We start from the raw sequence: 19,591 nt of genomic DNA, 5'->3' as shown, positions 1-19,591 counted from the left end.
GTAGATCTTTTTTGTATTTCTGTCCTGAAGCTAAATGATTGGATGCCTTGTGATAAATACTTCTCATACATTTTCAGTGTTAATCAGTTTTAGAGACTTGCTTTATGAAATTTGTAGCTCAAACTGTAAAAAATTCTACACAGAAACTAAACTTGTCTGTTTTCTTTCCTTCAGTCTTGGCCATTTCATCATCCAGTTAACAAAAAGTTTGTTCCTGATTATTACAAGGTGATTGCTAATCCAATGGATCTGGAGACTATCCGCAAGGTGTGTAGCTTGAACTGAGCAGCCACTTGAGAGATGTTTAGATTTGATTACTTACCAGGTGACAATCTCTTCCAGAATATCTCCAAACACAAATACCAGAACAGAGAGACTTTCCTGCATGATGTTAACCTCATCCTTGCCAACAGCATTAAGTACAATGGTAGGTGGTGAAAATAAGGCTTCAGCTGCCTTCTGTACTTAAATGAATACATCTGGGCACCTGCTCTGTAGTGCTGTCAAAGCCTGAAGCTGTGAATCCTCAGCTTGATTGTTGCTTTCCTTTCCTGCTGAGAAAAGAGATGCTTGAACAGTGATGTTTTCACTGTCACATGGTGCTTTATTTACCATCTTGTGCAGAATGGGGCAGTTATATTTGGGGAGGATTTTCTACTTGTTCAGTACACATCTTTGCTTCAATGACTTGTTTCTGGGAATTTCCTTGAGATTGACAGGGTACAACCTTCCTGTCTCCTAAATCATATTTTTAATGCTGGAACAAACTGGTTGCGCTTTGTTAGCTAAATGTGAAACCTGCTTTATATTTCTCCTTAGATCAGAATGTGTTGGGATTTAGGGATCTGTGTCATGAGAGCTGTGTAACCAAAACCAGTCTTTCTGTCTCAGTAGCTGGAACTGAGCAAATGTCAGAATGCATAAAGAGATTTGTGTCTTACTACAGGGCCAGACAGTCAGTACACAAAAACAGCCCAGGAGATTGTAAACATCTGTTATCAAACTTTAGCTGAGGTATGTGGATGACTACTGTAATAGTTTCATATGTTTGAGTTTTCTGTTCTGCAACCTTAGCAAGCTTCTCTGTTCTTAGTATGATGAGCATCTGACTCAACTTGAGAGAGACATCTCTACTGCTAAGGAAGCAGCACTAGAGGAGGCAGATCTGGAAAGTCTTGATCCTATGACCCCTGGTCCCTACACTCCACAGGCAAGTGACCAAGCAAAGTTTTCACTTCCTTTCTTCTAGTTTCAATCTCCTGGATGTTTGATCTGGAGGTGCCTCTTTGTTTACTGTTCTCCATCTGTCTGCAGTTTGTCTTTTAGTAGAGTATCTTGGATGGTGTGCTAACAGCTATTTTTTAAGGATAAATATGAGAAGCGGTTATGATGCTTCAGAGAGTGAGATACCTAAGACAAAGAAGGTAATTTCCCAAGCAACTTGCAAAACTGGTCTCAAGATGAGCTCTGTACAGTCAGGTACAACTTGAATATTGGTTGGAACTTCAAAGACTTTGCAAGTGTAGCAGTTAGAAACCCTCAAAAGGCAAGCAGTGAAAAGGTAAGGAGAACATGAAGAAAAAACATCAATACTGTAGTGCTGAGAAGCCAGAGAGCTGTTTGGTGGGGATACTCTTGATGAGGCTTATTGCTATGAGCAAAGAAACTGCCTAATATGGTCAGCGAAGTATGACTCCTCTGCATTCTTTGGTGGGATTCTTTACATTTCTTTATTTTGGTTCTAATGGAAATAACATTTTTTACTCTCCATTATTATTCTATAGAAGACAATTGTGTGTATCAGTTATTTTGTATGTATTATAGACCAAGTTGGAAGCATAATTTATACTGGAGATTGTATGACAGACAGCTTTTTCAGTGTTTACAGTTTGGCAAAGTTTTATAAGCTATTTAGGCTTTTTTTTTTCCCTAATGCTTCTTCTTGCCTCGGGGTGTTTGGTTGTTTTTAAAAACATCAGTAAAAATCTTTCACCGGGAATGACAAGTTCATTCCTGAAAAATAAAATTACCTTTGGAATTTGCCGGATAAATTAGGTAATGGTTCAGGGAATGTCATCCTAGTGTCTGAGATGTGCCTTTTGTTTATTTGGAAAAACTGTTGAAGTTCATAGGCCTTGGGAAGGATCTCTCTGCTAACAACTGAATGATCAAAATTCAAATGTTGTATACCCAGTATAGGAAGACAGAGCAAAGCTTTCTTTGCAGTTGTTCATTCCGATTGTAGACCAATAATTTTTCTATTCTGTGCAAGTCTGGTGTGATTACATCTGGAAAGTTGCATTTAATTTTAGTAAAGTCAGAGCAGAAAAGAGGGGCTTGAAGTTCAGGAACAATTTAAGAACTTATAAAGATTATTTTTAAGAGAAAAATGAGTTTAAAATTTGTTTAAGCAATAAGTATACAAAGATTATATGGCTGGAGCCAGGATAGCAGGCTACAAACAATTTTGGGGCAGTATTTAACACCCTCCATCCATCTCTTCCCACAAAAAAAAAGCCCCAAAATGTAGCATTTTAGGAAGCTAGAAAGAACTTGCTAGGAATGATAATTGAATTCAACGGGGTGGGAATACTTAAACATATCATGGAAGAAGACCTTCCTGGCAATGGGAAGTGTCAGGCTACAAGGGAGACTTTGGAGATTAGTTGTTGAAACTATCTATTGACACATTTCAAGGAAGATTAGATGGAATCAAGGATGATCCCAATACCTCAGAGAATGAGGGACAAAAATGTCATTCTTCTATCTGATGGTTTCCTTCCCAAAAGCAGTATTACCTGTTCTGATTTTTTCCAAGTTGGTGATCAAGAGAGAGGAGAAGAGGCCTGAGCAGTGAACTGCCTATTAGTTGTCTGCTCCTTCTCAGTTCTTCCTAAAGGAGGGAGCTTCCTGAGCTTCTCCCTTGAACTTGTCATCTGAAAGCACCCTTTCCCTCTGCTTCTTGGCTGGAGGTACACTCGCGCTTCCCACACTCCCAAACTTGATGTCACAGATGGCGGGTCTGGTGATGGTTGCTTGGCTTTGGTTCCCTTTATTTCATATGCTGTTATGATGACTAATATTTATCTCCCCATATGTATCTTCAGGAGTTGGACTCCAGAATATAAAAAGCAAATGCAGCAAGTAGAGAGCTGTCTGTGGTTTACATGTCTGTTTAAATTCTTAGGAAGCCTGTTTTGCCTAATTTAAACGGTATTGCTGCTGCTGCTCTTAACACTTTCAGGATTGTCATGATATATAAACTGTGTATTATAAGGGCATTTTATCAAAATCCTAATCTGTAGTTCCTCATTAACTCTTCAGAGGTCAGGTGGCATGCAAACTACAGATTGGCTTTTATCCAAACCCCCCTTTTTTCTTGCTTTTGTCAGCTTTAGGGACTCTTGAGCCAGTGATTTACATAGAATTGATTGAAAGTTGAAGCTTTGCTATTTCATATGTGATAGATGTTTTTCAGTTCTGATAGCAGCATTTGTGGTTGCAACACCATTTCCATTGTAGGAATGGAAATTAAAAGGGCCGTGCTGAGTCGAACCAAAGGTTGATGTAATCAAGTATTCTGTCTCTGGCAGGGACCAGAAGTGAGTGGATGCAAACATACAGTGATCCTTCTTACAGTGAAGCCTCTCTGCTTCTGGCAATTGGCTGTTCAGGCACCTTAAACTGGTGTTGCATCTGGACCATTGTATTTATGAGCTACAGAGAGGCCTATTCTCTATAAATCTATCTAATCCTTTTGGAGTCCATTTACGATTTTGGCCTCTGTAGGATTGCATTGCATAGAAGTACTGACTTCTATTTAAAAATCTGCTATTTGGCAAACTTCAAACCTGAGGTTGTGAGCTATTGTATTTTACCATGTTTGTTCTTTAAGAATAAATAGCTTATTTTGATTAAACAGTGTTTAATAATATAAACACAAATGCATATTGCATTTAGTCCTAAAATCCCAGTCTTGCCTCTCAAGATACTGTTCTAGTCTCAGTTCAGTGCCTGAGAATGTTATGTCTCCTGTCTCCACATATACTTTAGCCACCTGATTTGTATGATACCAACACTTCCCTCAGTATGTCACATGATGCTTCAGTCTATCAAGATGAGAGCAATTTGTCTGCTATGGACACTCCCATCACTACCCCAGAGAAGCGAGGAACTCAGGTCAGAATCCTCCATTTTTTCATGTGGTTGGAGAGTTGGGTTGTATAAGCAAATTACTGAAAGGAGGCAATTACTATGTAGGAAACAGGTGACAAAGATCAGCAGGTTTCCCAAGCAGAGAAGGGAATCCATTTCAGAAGTTATGCAATTTCCTTCATTTTGACTGCTCTCAGGGAAAAGGAAAAATTTAAAGAGCACGGGGAATTGAGACGCTGCAAAACAAAGAATAGAGAATCAAAAGCTGGAAAAGAATCTGCCTAAGGCCAGATATTTGTTTGCTTCACTACTTCTGGGAGTAGAAACCTGGTGACTCATGCTATAAAGGGCTAACATGCCTTGTTGATTCTGAATAGGGAAATGGTGAAGTATATTCTACAGATTTGGAAGATGATAATTAGATTATTATGGTTGCATCTAGTGACGATTAGAAGCTGTACAAACACCTAGGAAGAGATGGTTGCCACTGTAGATACTTTGTAGTTGTAAAAGAAAAAAAAAAAGGCAGGTTAAAGGTATTAAATCGTTATAAATGAACTTGTTACAGTAACCACAGAATATTTTTCCTTAGTCTTTATTCTGTATTAAACAAAAAAAAATTGTTGGAGGAGAGGGAATAGCAGAATGAGATGCAGTAATATGACCATGAAAATAAATTACCAGGAGGATGAAGAAGGTGAGGAGGGCCATGAGACTGAAGGTAGTACCAGAAAGACTAGTGAGAGCTATTCTGAGCAATCCAGACAAACAGAGATTGAATGTGAATAGTTCTGTCTATAGTGGCTGTCTGTAGCTTTGAGAATGCCTTCTAGATTTGGAAGTCTTCAAGCTTTCTATAGACTTTCAATTTATAGTCTTTGGGACGCAATCTGCGTGTCCTCTCTACCTTGGACTCATGGTGACTGAGGGAAGAACAGGAGAGAGAAGGGCAGGAGAAGATTTGTTGGAAACTGTTGTCTGCTTTTAAAATATTTTGTGAAAATAAGCACTTTTTAAGATCTAGTGGTATTTTCCAGATACAGCTAGGTAAACAAAGAACTCTGGTGCTGTAAGGCTGGAGATTCCCTTTTCAAGGATGAGCACATCAGGATAAAAGTGTGTGGAGACCGTGTGCTTTCTGATCTTGGAATAAAGAGCGAAAGGATCCTTGCTCTGAGAGTGATATACATATATTTTTCTTTTTGTCTTTCCCCCCTGTACTCCTGCACCATCATTGTGGTCCAGATGTCAGTCATACCCTTTGGTTTATATCCAGTAGTGCCTTCCTCAGTGGTATTGCTATTTGTGTTCCCATTCAGATGCGCCAAGGGCGAGGTAGGCTGGGCGAGGAAGACTCTGACGTAGATATTGAAGGGTTTGATGAGGATGATGATGGGAAACCTAAGACTCCAGCCCCAGTGAGTATATTTATAGAAATCCCAGCCACAGTCTACGTGTTGACTTGCATACTTGTAGAAGTCTCCATAGTATAAGGGCTGTCTGCTGTGTCTGCCACCCTGGAAGACAGCAGTATTCATAGCAATAGCTAGACTCTTAAATGTAGTTTTAAAATGTTAGCATTATGAAATGAGTGAATACTTCAGAATGAACAGTGTGATAAATAATAGGCATATACTGGAAATGGCAGCAGTAGTTTATATGTTGTTTGATTTTCACTATCCCTGTTCTGTATGACCTAGGAAGTTGAAGATGCAGATGGTGACCTTGCTGATGAAGAAGAAGGATCAGCCCAGCAGCCCCAGGCCAGTGTCCTCTATGAAGATTTGCTCATGTCGGATGGAGAGGATGACGATGATGGGAGTGATGAAGAGGGAGATAATCCTTTCTCATGTAGGTGTCCTTTTTTATAAAAGGTTGAATAGGAACTGGTTGTTAATAAACCCAGTTAATCTCATGCTTCCATCACAAAAACATGCAGTAGAGAGCGTAGAGCATAATTGGGATATGTAGGCCAGGTGGTCTAGTAGTCAAAAAGGAAGAGAGACCAAAAAGCAAGATGAGAAAACTGGATGAACATAAATGGAACTGAAAACGAAGTGGAATAGGAGTGCTGTAAGTATGGACACAAAAGAAAGCAGAGTTAAGACAAGATCTGGTGATTGTATTTCATAAAGTGAAACTGCAAATGGTTCTGAAAAGACTGGGACTATGATTTGGTGTGCAGAGCCAGGAATGGGCAATTTAGTAAAAGCACAATATTTATTTTTATATGAAACAGTGTGGTCAATGTTATCAAGAACTGGAAGAGGTGTCTGGAGGTTCTTCAGATTATTTCCCTGTTTTACTAAAAAACTTGCCGTGCAGAAAAGCTTATAGTGGTATTTAGCAATGGCTTCTGAAAATTATTAGGGGCGAAGAAGGGGGAATTATTCAGAGTAGACAAGCAAATAAGGCCTTTTTGAGTAATGGTGGTAATGAAATTGCTTTTGAATAACATCAGAATTGGGTACTCAGTAAGTGGTATCACCTCCCAGATACCCTTTTTGCTACCCTTGTGGAGGCACTACTTTGTATACATTCCTTACAGTCAATATTGTAGCCTTTAAACAAAGACAATGGGTATGTAACTGTGACAGAACAAAACTGTTGCTTTATGACCAAATGTCAGCTATCCAACTGAGTGAGAGTGGCAGTGACTCGGATGTGGAGCCCAATGCAGTGAGACCTAAACAACCTCATGTTCTTCAAGAGAACACACGAATGGGCATGGACAATGAAGAAAGCATGATGTCTTATGAAGGAGATGGTGGAGAGACATCTCATGTTATGGAGGACAGTAATATCAGGTAATTATAGCTGAGAATCTTGTTAAAATAATTATTCAAAACAAAATCCCTTCTCTTAGAGATTTCTGAAGTGTTTATCATAAAAAGCTGAAGAATATCTCATTTTTTCTTTTATTTTGTCACTGTTTTTAGTGTTGCAACCATAATTATCATAATTGCAATTTACTTATTGACAGAAATTTGGTTTTGCTGTTAGATTTTCACTAATAAAAATGTTAAATTAAAAAAATACTCTTTCTTGTAAGTTAGATAATTTCCTGTACATAGTGGTTTTTGAAAGCAGGACAAATAAAGGTTTTTATAGGTTGTCTCGGAAACTACAAGATGTCTTTGAAGTTAAAAGATGATTTAGCTGATTAACTCCATGGGTTTTGGTTTTTTTCCTGTTAGAATAAGCATTTCCTTACTTGAAAGGAAACTGCTTAGTTGAAGTCCAAAAGAATAGGAATATGCATATTCTGTATTTTGGAAGGAGTTCCATTATTAGAAAATGACAAGTACAGCAATATCAGCTTTAATTTTTTGCATTCACTTGAGAGAATACTGACCTACTCTTCCTTCTCTGGCCATTCTGTAGAGTATTAGCATTAGATTCTCTTCTTTTTCTACTCGTGGAATTCAGTCCCTTATAGTATTATTGATATTTACGTAATAAATTATCATACAGGTAGCTATGCTGGGTCAGGCAAATGGTCGGTCCAGCCCAGTACCTTGACAATAGTCAGCAGAAAATGCTAGAGAAGATGATGATAGTGGGCTGTCTGCAGTAAAGGTGACAGATGGAAGGTGTTGGAGCAATCTGTTTTTTCCTGCCCTGAGTGTATCAGAGAGGGATGAGCAAGCTGGTAGATGATTGTTTTATCAGGAGAACTGTTTTTTTTATTTTAAAAAGCTGGCCATTAACAGAATTGAAGTGCACAGTGGTTCCGAGTGTTCCACAAGGACTTCAAGCCAGGGACTTTTTACAGGAGTTAAATACAGAATTGTCGGTATCAGCAGCTGATTTGACATGATGGTATAGTAAGAGTATCTTCTTTCTTCTAGTTATGGCAGCTATGAAGAACCAGACCCAAAATCCAACACAAGAGATACTAGTTTCAGCAGTATTGGAGGATATGAGATCTCAGAAGAGGAGGAAGAGGAAGAACAGCAGCGCTGCGGGCCAAGCGTATTAAGTCAGGTCCATCTGTCCGAGGATGAGGAAGACAGTGAGGACTTTCATTCTATTGCAGGAGACAGTGACCTGGACTCGGATGAATAAACCCCCTTTCCTGATATGATGGTCATACTGGGCTACTCTTGGCTCCTGAATTTCTCTTGTCCCGGTTTGGTATAAGGAACAGTGTAGTGTGGACTGTGTTAACAAGAAGTAGATTTTTTTTTTTATATAATATTTTAATCGATTATAAAACATGTTATGTGACTGAGTAAATGGTGAAAAGTAAGCTTTAGACAAGCGTGCCCTGCTGAAGTTTTTGGTTGTTGTAACTGGTACTAGTTCCAGAATCCAGATGAAGATTTGTATGGTTTGTTCTTCAGTCTTTATAGATGTAAAATAATTTCTCATAAATACTGGCCTGTTGGATACATTCAAGTCTGTCAGGAGAAAAATGCTTGCTCAGAATAAAATACCTACTGTTGTGATAAAAAAAACTATAAAACACTTTTCATTTCAGAAGGGAAGGTTTTTCCTTCCACAGCGTGGACCCAGACTGGTTTTGATAATTGCCTGACTACTTTGAATACCTCAGTAAACAGCTGCCCTATTTTTTTTTTTTAAAGTTGCAATTACTCCCAGAAATCAGAATTTGGTAATTTGAGCCTTCAAGCAGGCTCATTATTCACAGGAGATTCCTCATTCTCAGTTGCCTGGAAAGCATGTACAGACGCTGGGGTTCTGTATGAAATTCTGCTGTACCACCGACTGCGTCCATGTAAATAAAACTCGAGAAGGTTTAAAGACGCGCCGCTTTATTGCCGTTTCTCCGCGCCCCGCTGCGGCTGCCTAGTGAGCGCAGGTGCCGTGGGCCGGGCCCGCGGAGCCCCGCTCGCTCCCGCCCTTGCTTTCCCGGCAGGCACCGCGCCGCCGGCACCCGGATGTACCGCGGGCGCCACGTGCGGGGGAAACCGCACGACGGAGGGCGGTTGCGCATGCGCAGTTCCACTGCGTTTGTCGCAACGGCTTTGCGCGAAAGGATACCTGAGCTGACAAAGCTGGATTTGCGGTACATGGCAGTCCTGCCTGCCGGAGGGCGGGCTTGGCGGAAGGAGACGGAGGAAGTTCCGGTAGAAGTCCATCCGCCGCACAAGGGCCCCATACGATCCCGCTAGTTGGCTCCGCCCGGACTACTTGCCGGAGGGAGCTAGTTCCGGCAGCAGCCATTCGGTTATTTGCTGCCTCCGCTACCGCCATTTCGGGAGCTGCCTCCGTAGCGCGCTGGGGCCGTGGGCAGCTCGGTCCTGCGCCGCTCACTTCATCCGAGTGGGCCTCTCCGCACCCGCGGCCCTTCGGCTGTGTCCACCAGAGCCTCACCGTCCCCCTTTCCCGATGGCGACCTCCGTGGGGAACGTGGCTGACAGCACAGGTACCGTGGCCTGCCGCGCGGGGACGGGCGCGCCGGGGGCCCGTAGCGCCGCAGCCCTGCGGAGGCTGGGCCCTGCCCTTGCCCGGGGCTGCACGGCGGCCTGCACTCCCCGGGGCCGCGCCTGGCTCGCCCCGAGCGCGGCGCTCCCGGCGGAACTTTCTAGAAGCGGCGGCCTTGGTGAGGCGGTGGCTCCCGGCGCGGCCCCCGCTGCCTTTGTGCTTGTCTGCCCTTGCCTACGGGCCCGGGCTCGTCCCTCGGCGGGCTCCTGTCAGCGCTGCCCGGCCGCAGCCTGCGAGCCGCTCCTGGAGGAGTACGGCGCGATTAAATCTTAGTGCGGTGCTCTCTTATTGCTATGTTTATCCGATTATCGGGTGACTGCCTTTTTGTAGAGGACGAAGGAGGGTAAAAACCTGACCCAAAATGTACGTTGACTGGTCTAGAATCTCTCGCTACACTTAAGGCGCAAGTCGTTTTCTGTGGCATAGCCGAGAAGTACAGTGCTTTTCTGGACAGTAAGATAGCGTGCTCTAGTTAAGAAACATCTTGTCCTACATTTAGTTTACAGATCCAGAAGTGGAGGGACGGGGGAGAGAAGAGGACAAATCTCACTTTCCTTATAGAGCAAGAAAAAGAAGTATTCTGCATACTGAAAGGATGAAAAGACAACACAGCTTTATCCCCCAGATTTCTGGGGGTTTCTGTAACCAGAGGGAAGGAAGAGCATGAAAAGCTGAAACGATGTCTGGGAAAAGTAGGAAAAAAAAATAGGATCTGTGGAGAAAAAGATGGGATAGCAAGGCAGATGGGATGTAAAGGGAAATGGTAGTGATACAGAAGTGGAGATGGAGAGGCTAAGTGCTGCAATACGGTATTTCATTGCTCCTCAGCTAGAACTGTGTGTCTCATCAGCGAGGCTGCATCATCCTCTTGCAGCCTTGATCTGGGGAGGTGAAAAGACAGTGTACACGCTTGGGGAGCCCTGTGCTCCTGTCACCACCACCTCCCAGATGGAGGTGGCAACTGCTCCTGGCTGGGCCTAGATTTTATCTCAATGTAAGGTTGACCATGAGCACATGGTAAGTGCTTAGGATGTTATTTCTGGGGAAAAAAATGGCCTTGGGTACATTTGTGATAGTTCTGTGTGGGTTTTTATTTTGCTTGTATTCTGTAGAAGTCTCAGGAAAGGTCGTTGTCGTAGCACGTACTAGGCTTTTCCAAGGTCATAGTCAAAGCAAGTAGTACAAGTTAGCCTAGGTACATAAATTCATGTAGGCACGACTTGATAAGGGATTCTTCTGGCTGTGACTCTTCACTGCAATTATTTTCTTTAGAAATGGATTCAGTGGGCAACCATTGATGGCTGTGTTATGGATTATTTGGGTTGTAGAACTTTTGTTCCAGCCAACTTTCTATTAAAAGTTTAGCTCATTTTGAACTTTGTGATATAGCTGTCCACTTACTACTTTTTGATGAACTTCTCAAGGATCACTGCTAAAATACTTGTTTGGAAGTAGATGACTGGCTATTTTATGCTGAGTGATTGGTTTGCTTTATCTCTTCTGGGGGGTTTGTTTTGTGAAGAGACTTGATAAATGAAAGGAAGTTTTAGCGTTTCACTTACTTTAGTGGCTTTTGTTAGCAATTCTTATTCCTAGGTGTTAAGTACGGTATTTCTGCACTGCCTTCTCTCTTGCCCTGGGAGTTGCAACTTCAGTTTCGCTTTTTGCTTAAGTAGGCAAAATGTAGCATGTAGATAATGGTTGGAAGCTTCTTTCCAAGTGGTCGTAAGAATTTAAGTATAAACTTTTGGGGTTTTTTTTGCTTTAGCTTTGAAATTTAATAACACTATTGAAATTTATTTGAAGAAGAAATTATTCAGTTAGGTCCAGGGGACATGTTCTTCCTCTATCTGGCTTCCCTATGTTTGTGCCATCAGCAGAACTTGAAAATACACTGACTGCCAGAGGGGCTAAACCTGTGTGGCTGTTAACGGCAGGAGGGAGTGAGGAACAGCATGTTGGTACTCCAGTGTCATTATTACTGTCAGCACCTTGGACTTTCATAAATGGTGCTGTTGTTCTCATGTTGAATAACAGTTGTATCTGTTTATTGCCAGTAGGTTTAACCAGATACTGAAGTCCACTTTTCCCTTAGTCAGGGTTTGGAAAACTATTAACCTAGGCTCCTAGAAAACAGGAATCTAATCTTGATGAAGATACTTGGTTAGTAATTTGTCAAGTATTTGAAAGTGAGTAGCTTTGCTAGTTCCAACTTCTGTGAAACAGCTAAAGCTTTTAGCATTGACAGAGACAATATGGAAAAAGAAAGTATTATATTATTCCAGAAAGTATCTTTCTGGAAAAACAACTTCAGTCATATCATGTAGTGTTTGCAAACTTATCTTCAAAACCTGCTAGTGCTAAAAAAGCAATTTTGAAAATAATTTAAATAATATACATCAATCCCAATTTCATAAAATAAACACTAAATAGTAACTGTACCTGATCTCTTTGTGATTATTTTGCTATCTTTAAGAGTCTCAAGAGGATTTTTATAATACCTGACTGCAAAAATATGTGTCCTCAGATATTGAGGTGCTTCCTTGTATTAGGAAGGATTTATCTGTTTCATTTCAATTCAAAATTTTAAAACTCTGTAGGCCCAGGGGGGCAGTGTTTCATGAATGGAATTAAGTAACTGCAGAGTACTGGAAATGCTGGACTTCAGGAGGAAAAATAAGAGATACTTGCAGTAATCAAACCTTTTAATAATAAGAGTCATTGGTATAAAGGCAGAATTTGAAGGCCAACACTTCATTCTAGAATGGATGGTTGTGTTTTTTTCCAAGCTGCACTTGTCTGTATTTTAATACAGAACCGTGTTTTGTAAGAAATTTTATTTACTCTTCACACTGAAGGTTGTTTTGTCTAAAATAGGTGATGTTTTATTTAAGTATTTTGTTCTCCACAATTGTTTCTTAAATGCTAAAACCCATTCCAGCTAAGCCTCCAGAAGCAGTAACTCCTTTCTTGTACCCTGTATGTTTAATGGTTCCTTCTGTAGGCCAGTTGCATAATCATTGAAGTGCGTGTTTGTCTCTCATCAGATAGTATTCCAAGGCCATTTTTTTTTTCTGTGAAGGAATTTTTGCTCGTTATAGAGAATGTAGTATAGAGGATTAAAGGAATGTTACACATTGCCTTTTTTTTTTTTTTTTTTTTTTGAAAAGGGCTTTCATTACTGGCACAGCAAAACTTTCTTTTGTTCAAGTCCTTTGAAGTCTTTGTCTGCTGTCCTTCATTTCCCTATTAAGTTTTTAGAACTTGTTTTTAGTACTACAAAGCACAAGATTTACAGTCTTGGGGGAGAGTGAGGAGAGTCACTGTTCTGTTAGCAGCGCTTCTACTGTTATGAACCAAAGTACAATATCATGTCAGGAATCTCTTTAAATATATTTCAGGTTAATGGAAAATGATTGACTTACAAATATTCACAGTCATTACAGTCTATATGTTTTGTATTATTAGCTGATGAAGTCATGGACTTGTACAGATAGTGTTAGAATATCATAGTAATAGGTTGGGGAATGAAGATCTGAGAGTTCAAACTGCCATGTGTTTTATGTAATTTCAAACATTGTCATCCTTCAGTTGTGTACACTTCTTTTCACATTGTTTTGTTTTGTTTTTTGTTTTGTTCCCATTATCTAACTTTTTGTTTTCCCCCCCTTAAATGTTTTGGTGATTCTCCAGAACCAACGAAACGTATGCTTTCCTTCCAAGGGTTAGCGGAGTTGGCTCATCGTGAGTATCAGGCAGGAGACTTTGAAGCAGCAGAGAGACACTGCATGCAGCTTTGGAGACAAGAGCCTGATAATACTGGTGTGCTTTTATTACTATCGTCCATTCACTTCCAGTGTCGCAGATTGGACAGGTAGGAGACTTGTGTTCTGTCAAGCTTTCTTCATAGTTTGCACCTCTAATAGTACTGAGCATAGCTGACAAAAGTTCTATTCTTACATTGATTTTTTTTTTTTTTTTTTTTTAATCACTGAACGCAAATACTGACTAACTTCATGTCAGCAGTAAGGACTGGTCAAAAATAATGTTCTTCCTTTTTGAATTTTGTTAGGGTAAGAGAAATACAAATTGGAATCGCTAGCTTTGCAACAAACAACAGACCTTGCCATTATTCTCATGTTATTTTAATATTTTACACATTAATATTGGAGTGTCAGCCACACTTGTGTATACTGGAGGTATTTACATGTGTAAACAAAGGCTTTTGTTTGTTTATTCCACCTGCAGTGTGGGGGTTTGTGTTTTTTTTTTTTAAGTTGCAAGACTGATTGTTTGCTGTGAAATGGCATGATTAGTTAAGGATTTTTGTCATCTGAAAGTTGTCTCTATATTCTTTCTGCTTGCCTGTTCCTGATCTTGCTTTCTGTGCCTCAAGCATTTTGGACTTTACTTGTTGTAGCTGTAAATCTGCATGTGCTGGTGAAGGAAGTAAGAACTTTTGACTGAGATTTATTTTATATAGGCTTCTGAATGAAGTTGTAGTAACAGTTCAGATATGGGAAAATAAAATGGGGGAGGATACAACAGAATTTCACATCTGCATCTGTCAGCTGTGTCCTGCTTCTTGAAAAGAGTATCAAGTGGAACATTGCTTAAAGCATACAAATGTTGGAGGAGGCTTCACAGGATTTCTGTTGTGTTTTCTCCAAGTGTATTGAGTTCAGGTTTGGTGAGGCGACTTGAATCCTACTGATTGTAAATGAGAGTTGTCTGTCTTCAGTAGAATCTAAAACAGGAACAGGGGGGATGATAGTTTAAGCTAGAAGCTAAACATACAAGGCAGCTGTGTAAGTCCAGATTTGTTGGCTGTATGTTTGGCTCACTTAAGCATGCATGTTCATTAAGTAACGAGGTAAACAGGAAACACTGAAAGTCAAGAGTGGGGTTTTTTTGGTGGGTGTTTGGGTTTTTTTTTTGCTAACTTGTCTAATTTTCTCCAGGTCTGCTCACTTCAGCACTTTGGCTATTAAACAGAATCCACTGTTGGCCGAAGCCTACTCGAATCTAGGCAATGTGTATAAGGAACGTGGACAGCTACAAGAAGCAATTGAACATTATAGACATGCACTACGCCTCAAACCAGATTTCATTGATGGATATATTAATTTGGCTGCTGCGCTGGTAGCTGCAGGTGATATGGAAGGAGCAGTACAGGCATATGTGTCTGCCCTTCAGTACAACCCTGTAAGTAACACTTTATTTTGTAGACGAACTCCCACTACTGTCCCAGGACACACAGATAGCAGGTTTCAAAGAACGAACAAGTGATAACCCTTCCCTCTAACCTGTACACCATAAACTTAATGATCTACTTAATACATTTCTTAAGGATCTTTGAAAGACTTCTGTCGCAAAAGGTTTTGTATTGCGATACAGTAAAGGCTGCCGGTATGTACTTACCTGTATTTTTGAGATAACAGAAAAGCAAGGAATTGGAGGGGTTTTTTCTCTGAAGTCAGAAGTTTCAGTGAATAACCTCATATTTAGCTTTGTGTGCTTTAAGGCAGTATTATTACAGTGAGAGAATCGCTGCTCAGACTTGAATGTGAGATCTTGAAAAATCATCAGGTATTACTTTATCACGAAGTTAGAAATTTTGTGGTGATGAGAGTTGCCTTGGTTAGATTTCCATTGTGGACTGGTTTACAGAAGCATCATTTTTATGTTTTATAGGCTGAAACTAGTACCTGTCTGTAAGTGACTCCTATAAAATAGATCTGGTGTTTGGATTTTTGGTTGTAACTGTTTTGAATCGACATTTTTAGTAAACAGTGTATCAGACTGCTATCTTCTGTTTATTTTTCATCGTGCTCAAATAATTTGTATAGTATTACTCAGCATTGTGAAGGTATCTGCTTACTATTTGGTCGTACGTTTTGTCAAAAAATATTTAAAAAGCAGCATCGGTCTGGTGTGCGTATATCCTTTTTCCTTTGGAAAAGCAAATGCAAACCCAGTCCAACAAGAGCTCGGAATCTTGTTTCGCTGTGTTCTTTAGCCTAGGTGAATTTGTCTAACCTACTGTGCTAAGTGGTGTGACTAGTGGAGTTTATGTACTGGTTAGAAATACTGTAAGATGGTGTTTTCTTACAGGAGTTGGGTTATGTTTAGGTTAAAAACTTCTGTTAGCGTTAACAAAAACATCACCATTCTTTGTGGTCTTTACTGCTAGATAATGCAGTTGCAGCCCGTGCTGTGGTTACAAATGAAAGAACAACACCACATGGCAAGGCAGTTGAAAATGGATGGATTAGTGGGAAAAACAGGGAGGAAAAACTGCTCTGGGGATACAGGAAGCAAAATCACTATATATAATCTATTTAAAAGCCATAATGGCAATGGTGTAACTTAAGAATACAGGTTTGCAGTCATGCTTTAAGAAAAAAAAGGGGGGGGGGGCTTCAAATACTTACGTATAGCAAAAGAACTTAAGCTGCTTGGGGTGGGGGCCATTTGTTTTTTGTTTTCTTTTATATTTCTGTATAATGAGGAGTTGTATGAAATACTACTTTCTTCTTTCTACTTCTTTACAGTTGTATTTTTACAGTGCTAAAATCAGATTATCTGTTGGCTGTAATGTTAGGTCAAGAAAAATAATTTACATTTGTGATGTATTTATTAAGAATTTAAAATAACTTGTAGAGGACTGGGGCCTTCCTTTGCAAGTTCTCTGTGAAGATCTTCGGGGCATCTGAAGTCCTGAAGCTGACAGTGTGACTTTGATTTTTTTTTTTTTCAGGACTTGTACTGTGTTCGTAGTGACCTGGGGAACCTGCTCAAAGCCCTGGGTCGCTTGGAAGAAGCCAAGGTAGGTGTTGGGTAGAATACATGTAAACGTCAGTGTTTTGAAAAGTTGAACTTTGCACCAAGTCTTCAAATCTGCGTTGATCTACAGACAGTCTGAGAAACCGCTGAAAACTGAAGGCACTGAAACACCCCAGAGTAGTTGCAGGGCAAGATATGGCATGTCCATGTTTAAAAGTTGGTTTAATTCAAGAAATGGAACATTACCAAGCCTTTCTGCTGAACTAGACTATCTGATACTGTTCTGAAGTATTGGGCAGGGGCTCCATCATGCTCTTATGTGGAAATAAGTAACAGTCCTTCAAATCTGAGGCTTGCCTGCTGGTGCCAAGCAGAGAGCCTGTGGTTAGCTCGAGATCCCTGTATGATGCAGGTGCTATTGAAAATGCTGCTCTTCTAAAGTCCTTTGTGGCTTGTAAGTGGAGAAGAAACTTATCCAAATGTTACCTTGTAATATTGGCTTTTAAAGATTTTTATTCTTTTAACTTTTCCCTTCCCTTGGTAGTGGAAGAAAGGCTAGTTAAATGATCAATAGCTGCAGTATGCGAACCCCCCGAATATCTTTTCTTCATGTCTTCCCTCTCCCCTTCCCCAAAATAAAGAAATCAGAAGGACAAAGCTGGTTTGTTTGGGAAATGAACTGATCGAAAGAAAACTTGCTGTAGTGGAAAGGTGGCTTCTAGCAGTCTTGTGTTTCCTAAACTGAGAATTCGAACACCAAGATGAGTTTAAAATTCTTGGCATGTTAAAACTTGGATTGCACAAAGAAATTGTCTTGTTACAAGCCACCTTACGCGTCCACGCTGTAGGGGTGAGGAGTGTGGAGAAATCGGAAACACTCTGGACTCCACGTCTGTCACTCCGAGCCCCACGCGCATGCTAAAAAGTGGAGTGTATGAACAGCGTAGCTGTCTGTTTGGCTGCAGCACCATTTGGGGAGGGTTATGATCTTTATGGGGTAATGGGAGTGCAGGTTCAAAGTTCATTATTTTTTTGATTTCTCTTAACAACTTGGATGTGCGTACCATCCTAGGGCAGCCTAATTGATTTGGTCAGATCCAGGTTGAAAATATTTTGTAGTACCATTTAGAGTTTGAACAGTCTTTGAGACACTTGGTTCTCAGCCCACCAAGCGGACAGCTAACATGAATTGCACTTCACTGCAGCTTTAGTGTGACTGGTATAGGCCAAGACACTGCGCCTGCCTTAGGTTGCTGACTTCTTTGTTTCAGAGCTCTGGAGACACCTAGTTTGAAAGTGTTATTCCGTTTTGTGAGAACTTAATAAACGAGGAAAAACATCTTGAGTAAATTGCAATGTGTTTCTTTGGTTATCAGTCCATTTGAAAGATCAAGCCAGCAGATTCCTTACAGTTTGAACTAAAATTTAATTTCTTTGTAGATATTCAGAGCCTTTCTTCCAAAAAAAAAAAAAAAGTCCCTGCTGTATGCAATTGCCCTGATTAACCCACTCCCTTCTGCATGTCTCCCTTGTTACAGACAGATTGTCCTCATTCCCATGTGTTAAGACATATCCAAAAAAATGCAATTGCTTTGTTGAACTCTTACTAATGATCTTGTTTTATTTTCTCTCTTGTTTTTGGTTTTTCACCACTGATATTGTATTTAGAAGGTTTCAGGTGGGTGAAACCTCCTATTCCATGCGTAAGGTGCCTCGCTGAAGGGAGCTCGAGGCCTGGATCTAGGGCAGACACACACCTCCTCCTCCTCTTCCAGCAAGGAACGCACCGAAAAGTCACATGATGAGAAATATGGTAACGGGTTTGTAACTGCCACAGCAAAACCATTTGCCTCCATGCCTGAATCTTCTGTCTTGTGGCTTCAGAAACAGCTTAAAATATTTAATTACAAGCAAGTAATGTAAGAATATTTTATACTAGTAGCCACAAATTCTTTCAAAGAAATAAAGTAAAAGTAAATTAAAATAATTTTTTAAAAGAAATAATTGGAGATAGTTAATAGTAAAAGCTTCTAACTCTTCTGGTTGTTCATTTTTTTTCCTTTTTTCTTCTTTGTTTGGATTGCAGCGTTCTGCTCTTCTGATGATGCGCTGTGATCCTGCAGTAGCGCAAAGGCTGCGCAGCGGTAACGCGCATTGCGTGCGATTAAGCCCTCGTGAACGGTTGACTAGATGATTAATCTCTGATTGGGTGACTGCCCAAGCTCCAGGCTGTAGCCTTTTGGATAAAATTGGGTTGTAACGCATTTAGAGTCCAGACATCAAATTTAATATGCGAGTTTCTGTATGGGCCTGTCTGGTAGATTAATAATTCTGGTTGGCCGTTCACTGGACCTAGGGGCAATCAATATAGCAAAGCAGTTCGCAGCGATAGCGTGGCGCCGTGCTGTTTAGGATGCGCAGCGATTTCTTGCGCTTGCATTACAGGGACCTAAACCTTCATGCAATCCTGTCATTTGAGGTTTTGAAGCTGCAGATGATTGAATGTATTTGAAGAAACTGGGAAACAAGATACGGATTGGGTGTGTTATCTCACTTCACAAGGACAATTAAAACTGAAGAATGGCTTCATCTTTTTCAGTAGTTTTTCTAATTTTTTTAAGTAATTTATATCTGGTTTAGAATATTTCACAATTTAATAATTTTATTTCACAGCGAAGTTGTTTTTACACAGTAATTTTTTTTTTTATGCACTTAAGGGTGGCAGATATTTCTGCTGAACTACTTGAATTATTTCTAAGATGATTTCTGTGGTGACCTGGTGTCTAAAGGCATGTTAATTTGTTATCAGCATAACTGAAAAATGGTGGGCTTGCACCTGGGTTTTGGTTTGCGCTGGCGCAGGATCAACAACAGTTTGCAGCGCATTAGTTTTGGCGCAAGCTAGCCTATACTGCAGGGTCACTTTTGGCTGGTTAGAGAAGGCATACTAACAATTATTTTTTCTCATTTTTTTCTTTTTACAAATATTCCCCTTCCCTTGTATCTCTCTTCTTTAACTGTTCCAAGGCCTGTTACTTAAAAGCAATTGAGACTCAACCAAACTTTGCAGTGGCTTGGAGTAATCTTGGCTGTGTTTTCAATGCCCAAGGAGAAATTTGGCTTGCAATTCATCACTTTGAAAAGGTAACTATCGAAGACGGTCAGCTTCACTGCTAGATTTTAATGTACATGCAGCTGT

The 19,591-nt window shown here is 40.4% G+C and overlaps 2 protein-coding genes across 6 annotated transcripts in view; both read left to right on the top strand.

Annotated features, from left to right (window-relative positions):
• TAF1 (TATA-box binding protein associated factor 1) overlaps window positions 1-8,922 on the top strand; it is a 33,805-nt gene extending 24,883 nt beyond the window's left edge. For 2 of the 4 annotated variants that reach the window (XM_076346813.1, XM_076346811.1), the window contains exons 32-40: window positions 175-267; window positions 343-427; window positions 947-1,014; window positions 1,094-1,210; window positions 4,054-4,179; window positions 5,475-5,573; window positions 5,856-6,006; window positions 6,785-6,962; window positions 8,007-8,922. In XM_076346813.1, coding sequence (XP_076202928.1) covers window positions 175-267; window positions 343-427; window positions 947-1,014; window positions 1,094-1,210; window positions 4,054-4,179; window positions 5,475-5,573; window positions 5,856-6,006; window positions 6,785-6,962; window positions 8,007-8,223 — 1,134 coding nt within the window. In that variant the 3' untranslated portion in view covers window positions 8,224-8,922. The remainder of the gene's footprint in view (window positions 1-174; window positions 268-342; window positions 428-946; window positions 1,015-1,093; window positions 1,211-4,053; window positions 4,180-5,474; window positions 5,574-5,855; window positions 6,007-6,784; window positions 6,963-8,006) is intronic. The other 2 variants (XM_076346814.1, XM_076346812.1) reach the window with 1 other exon arrangement.
• A 394-nt stretch (window positions 8,923-9,316) lies between these two features.
• Window positions 9,317-19,591, top strand: part of OGT (O-linked N-acetylglucosamine (GlcNAc) transferase) — a 29,660-nt gene continuing 19,385 nt past the window's right edge. The window contains exons 1-5 of one of the 2 annotated variants that reach the window (XM_076346809.1): window positions 9,317-9,547; window positions 13,300-13,480; window positions 14,568-14,811; window positions 16,367-16,435; window positions 19,420-19,536. In XM_076346809.1, the coding sequence (XP_076202924.1) occupies window positions 9,511-9,547; window positions 13,300-13,480; window positions 14,568-14,811; window positions 16,367-16,435; window positions 19,420-19,536 (648 nt within the window). In that variant the 5' untranslated portion in view covers window positions 9,317-9,510. The remainder of the gene's footprint in view (window positions 9,548-13,299; window positions 13,481-14,567; window positions 14,812-16,366; window positions 16,436-19,419; window positions 19,537-19,591) is intronic. The other variant, XM_076346810.1, reaches the window with a different exon arrangement.

Source organism: Aptenodytes patagonicus, chromosome 9, assembly GCF_965638725.1.
Source record: "Aptenodytes patagonicus chromosome 9, bAptPat1.pri.cur, whole genome shotgun sequence".
Classification (NCBI taxonomy): domain Eukaryota; kingdom Metazoa; phylum Chordata; class Aves; order Sphenisciformes; family Spheniscidae; genus Aptenodytes; species Aptenodytes patagonicus.
This window is presented reverse-complemented; position numbering and strand designations above follow the sequence as displayed.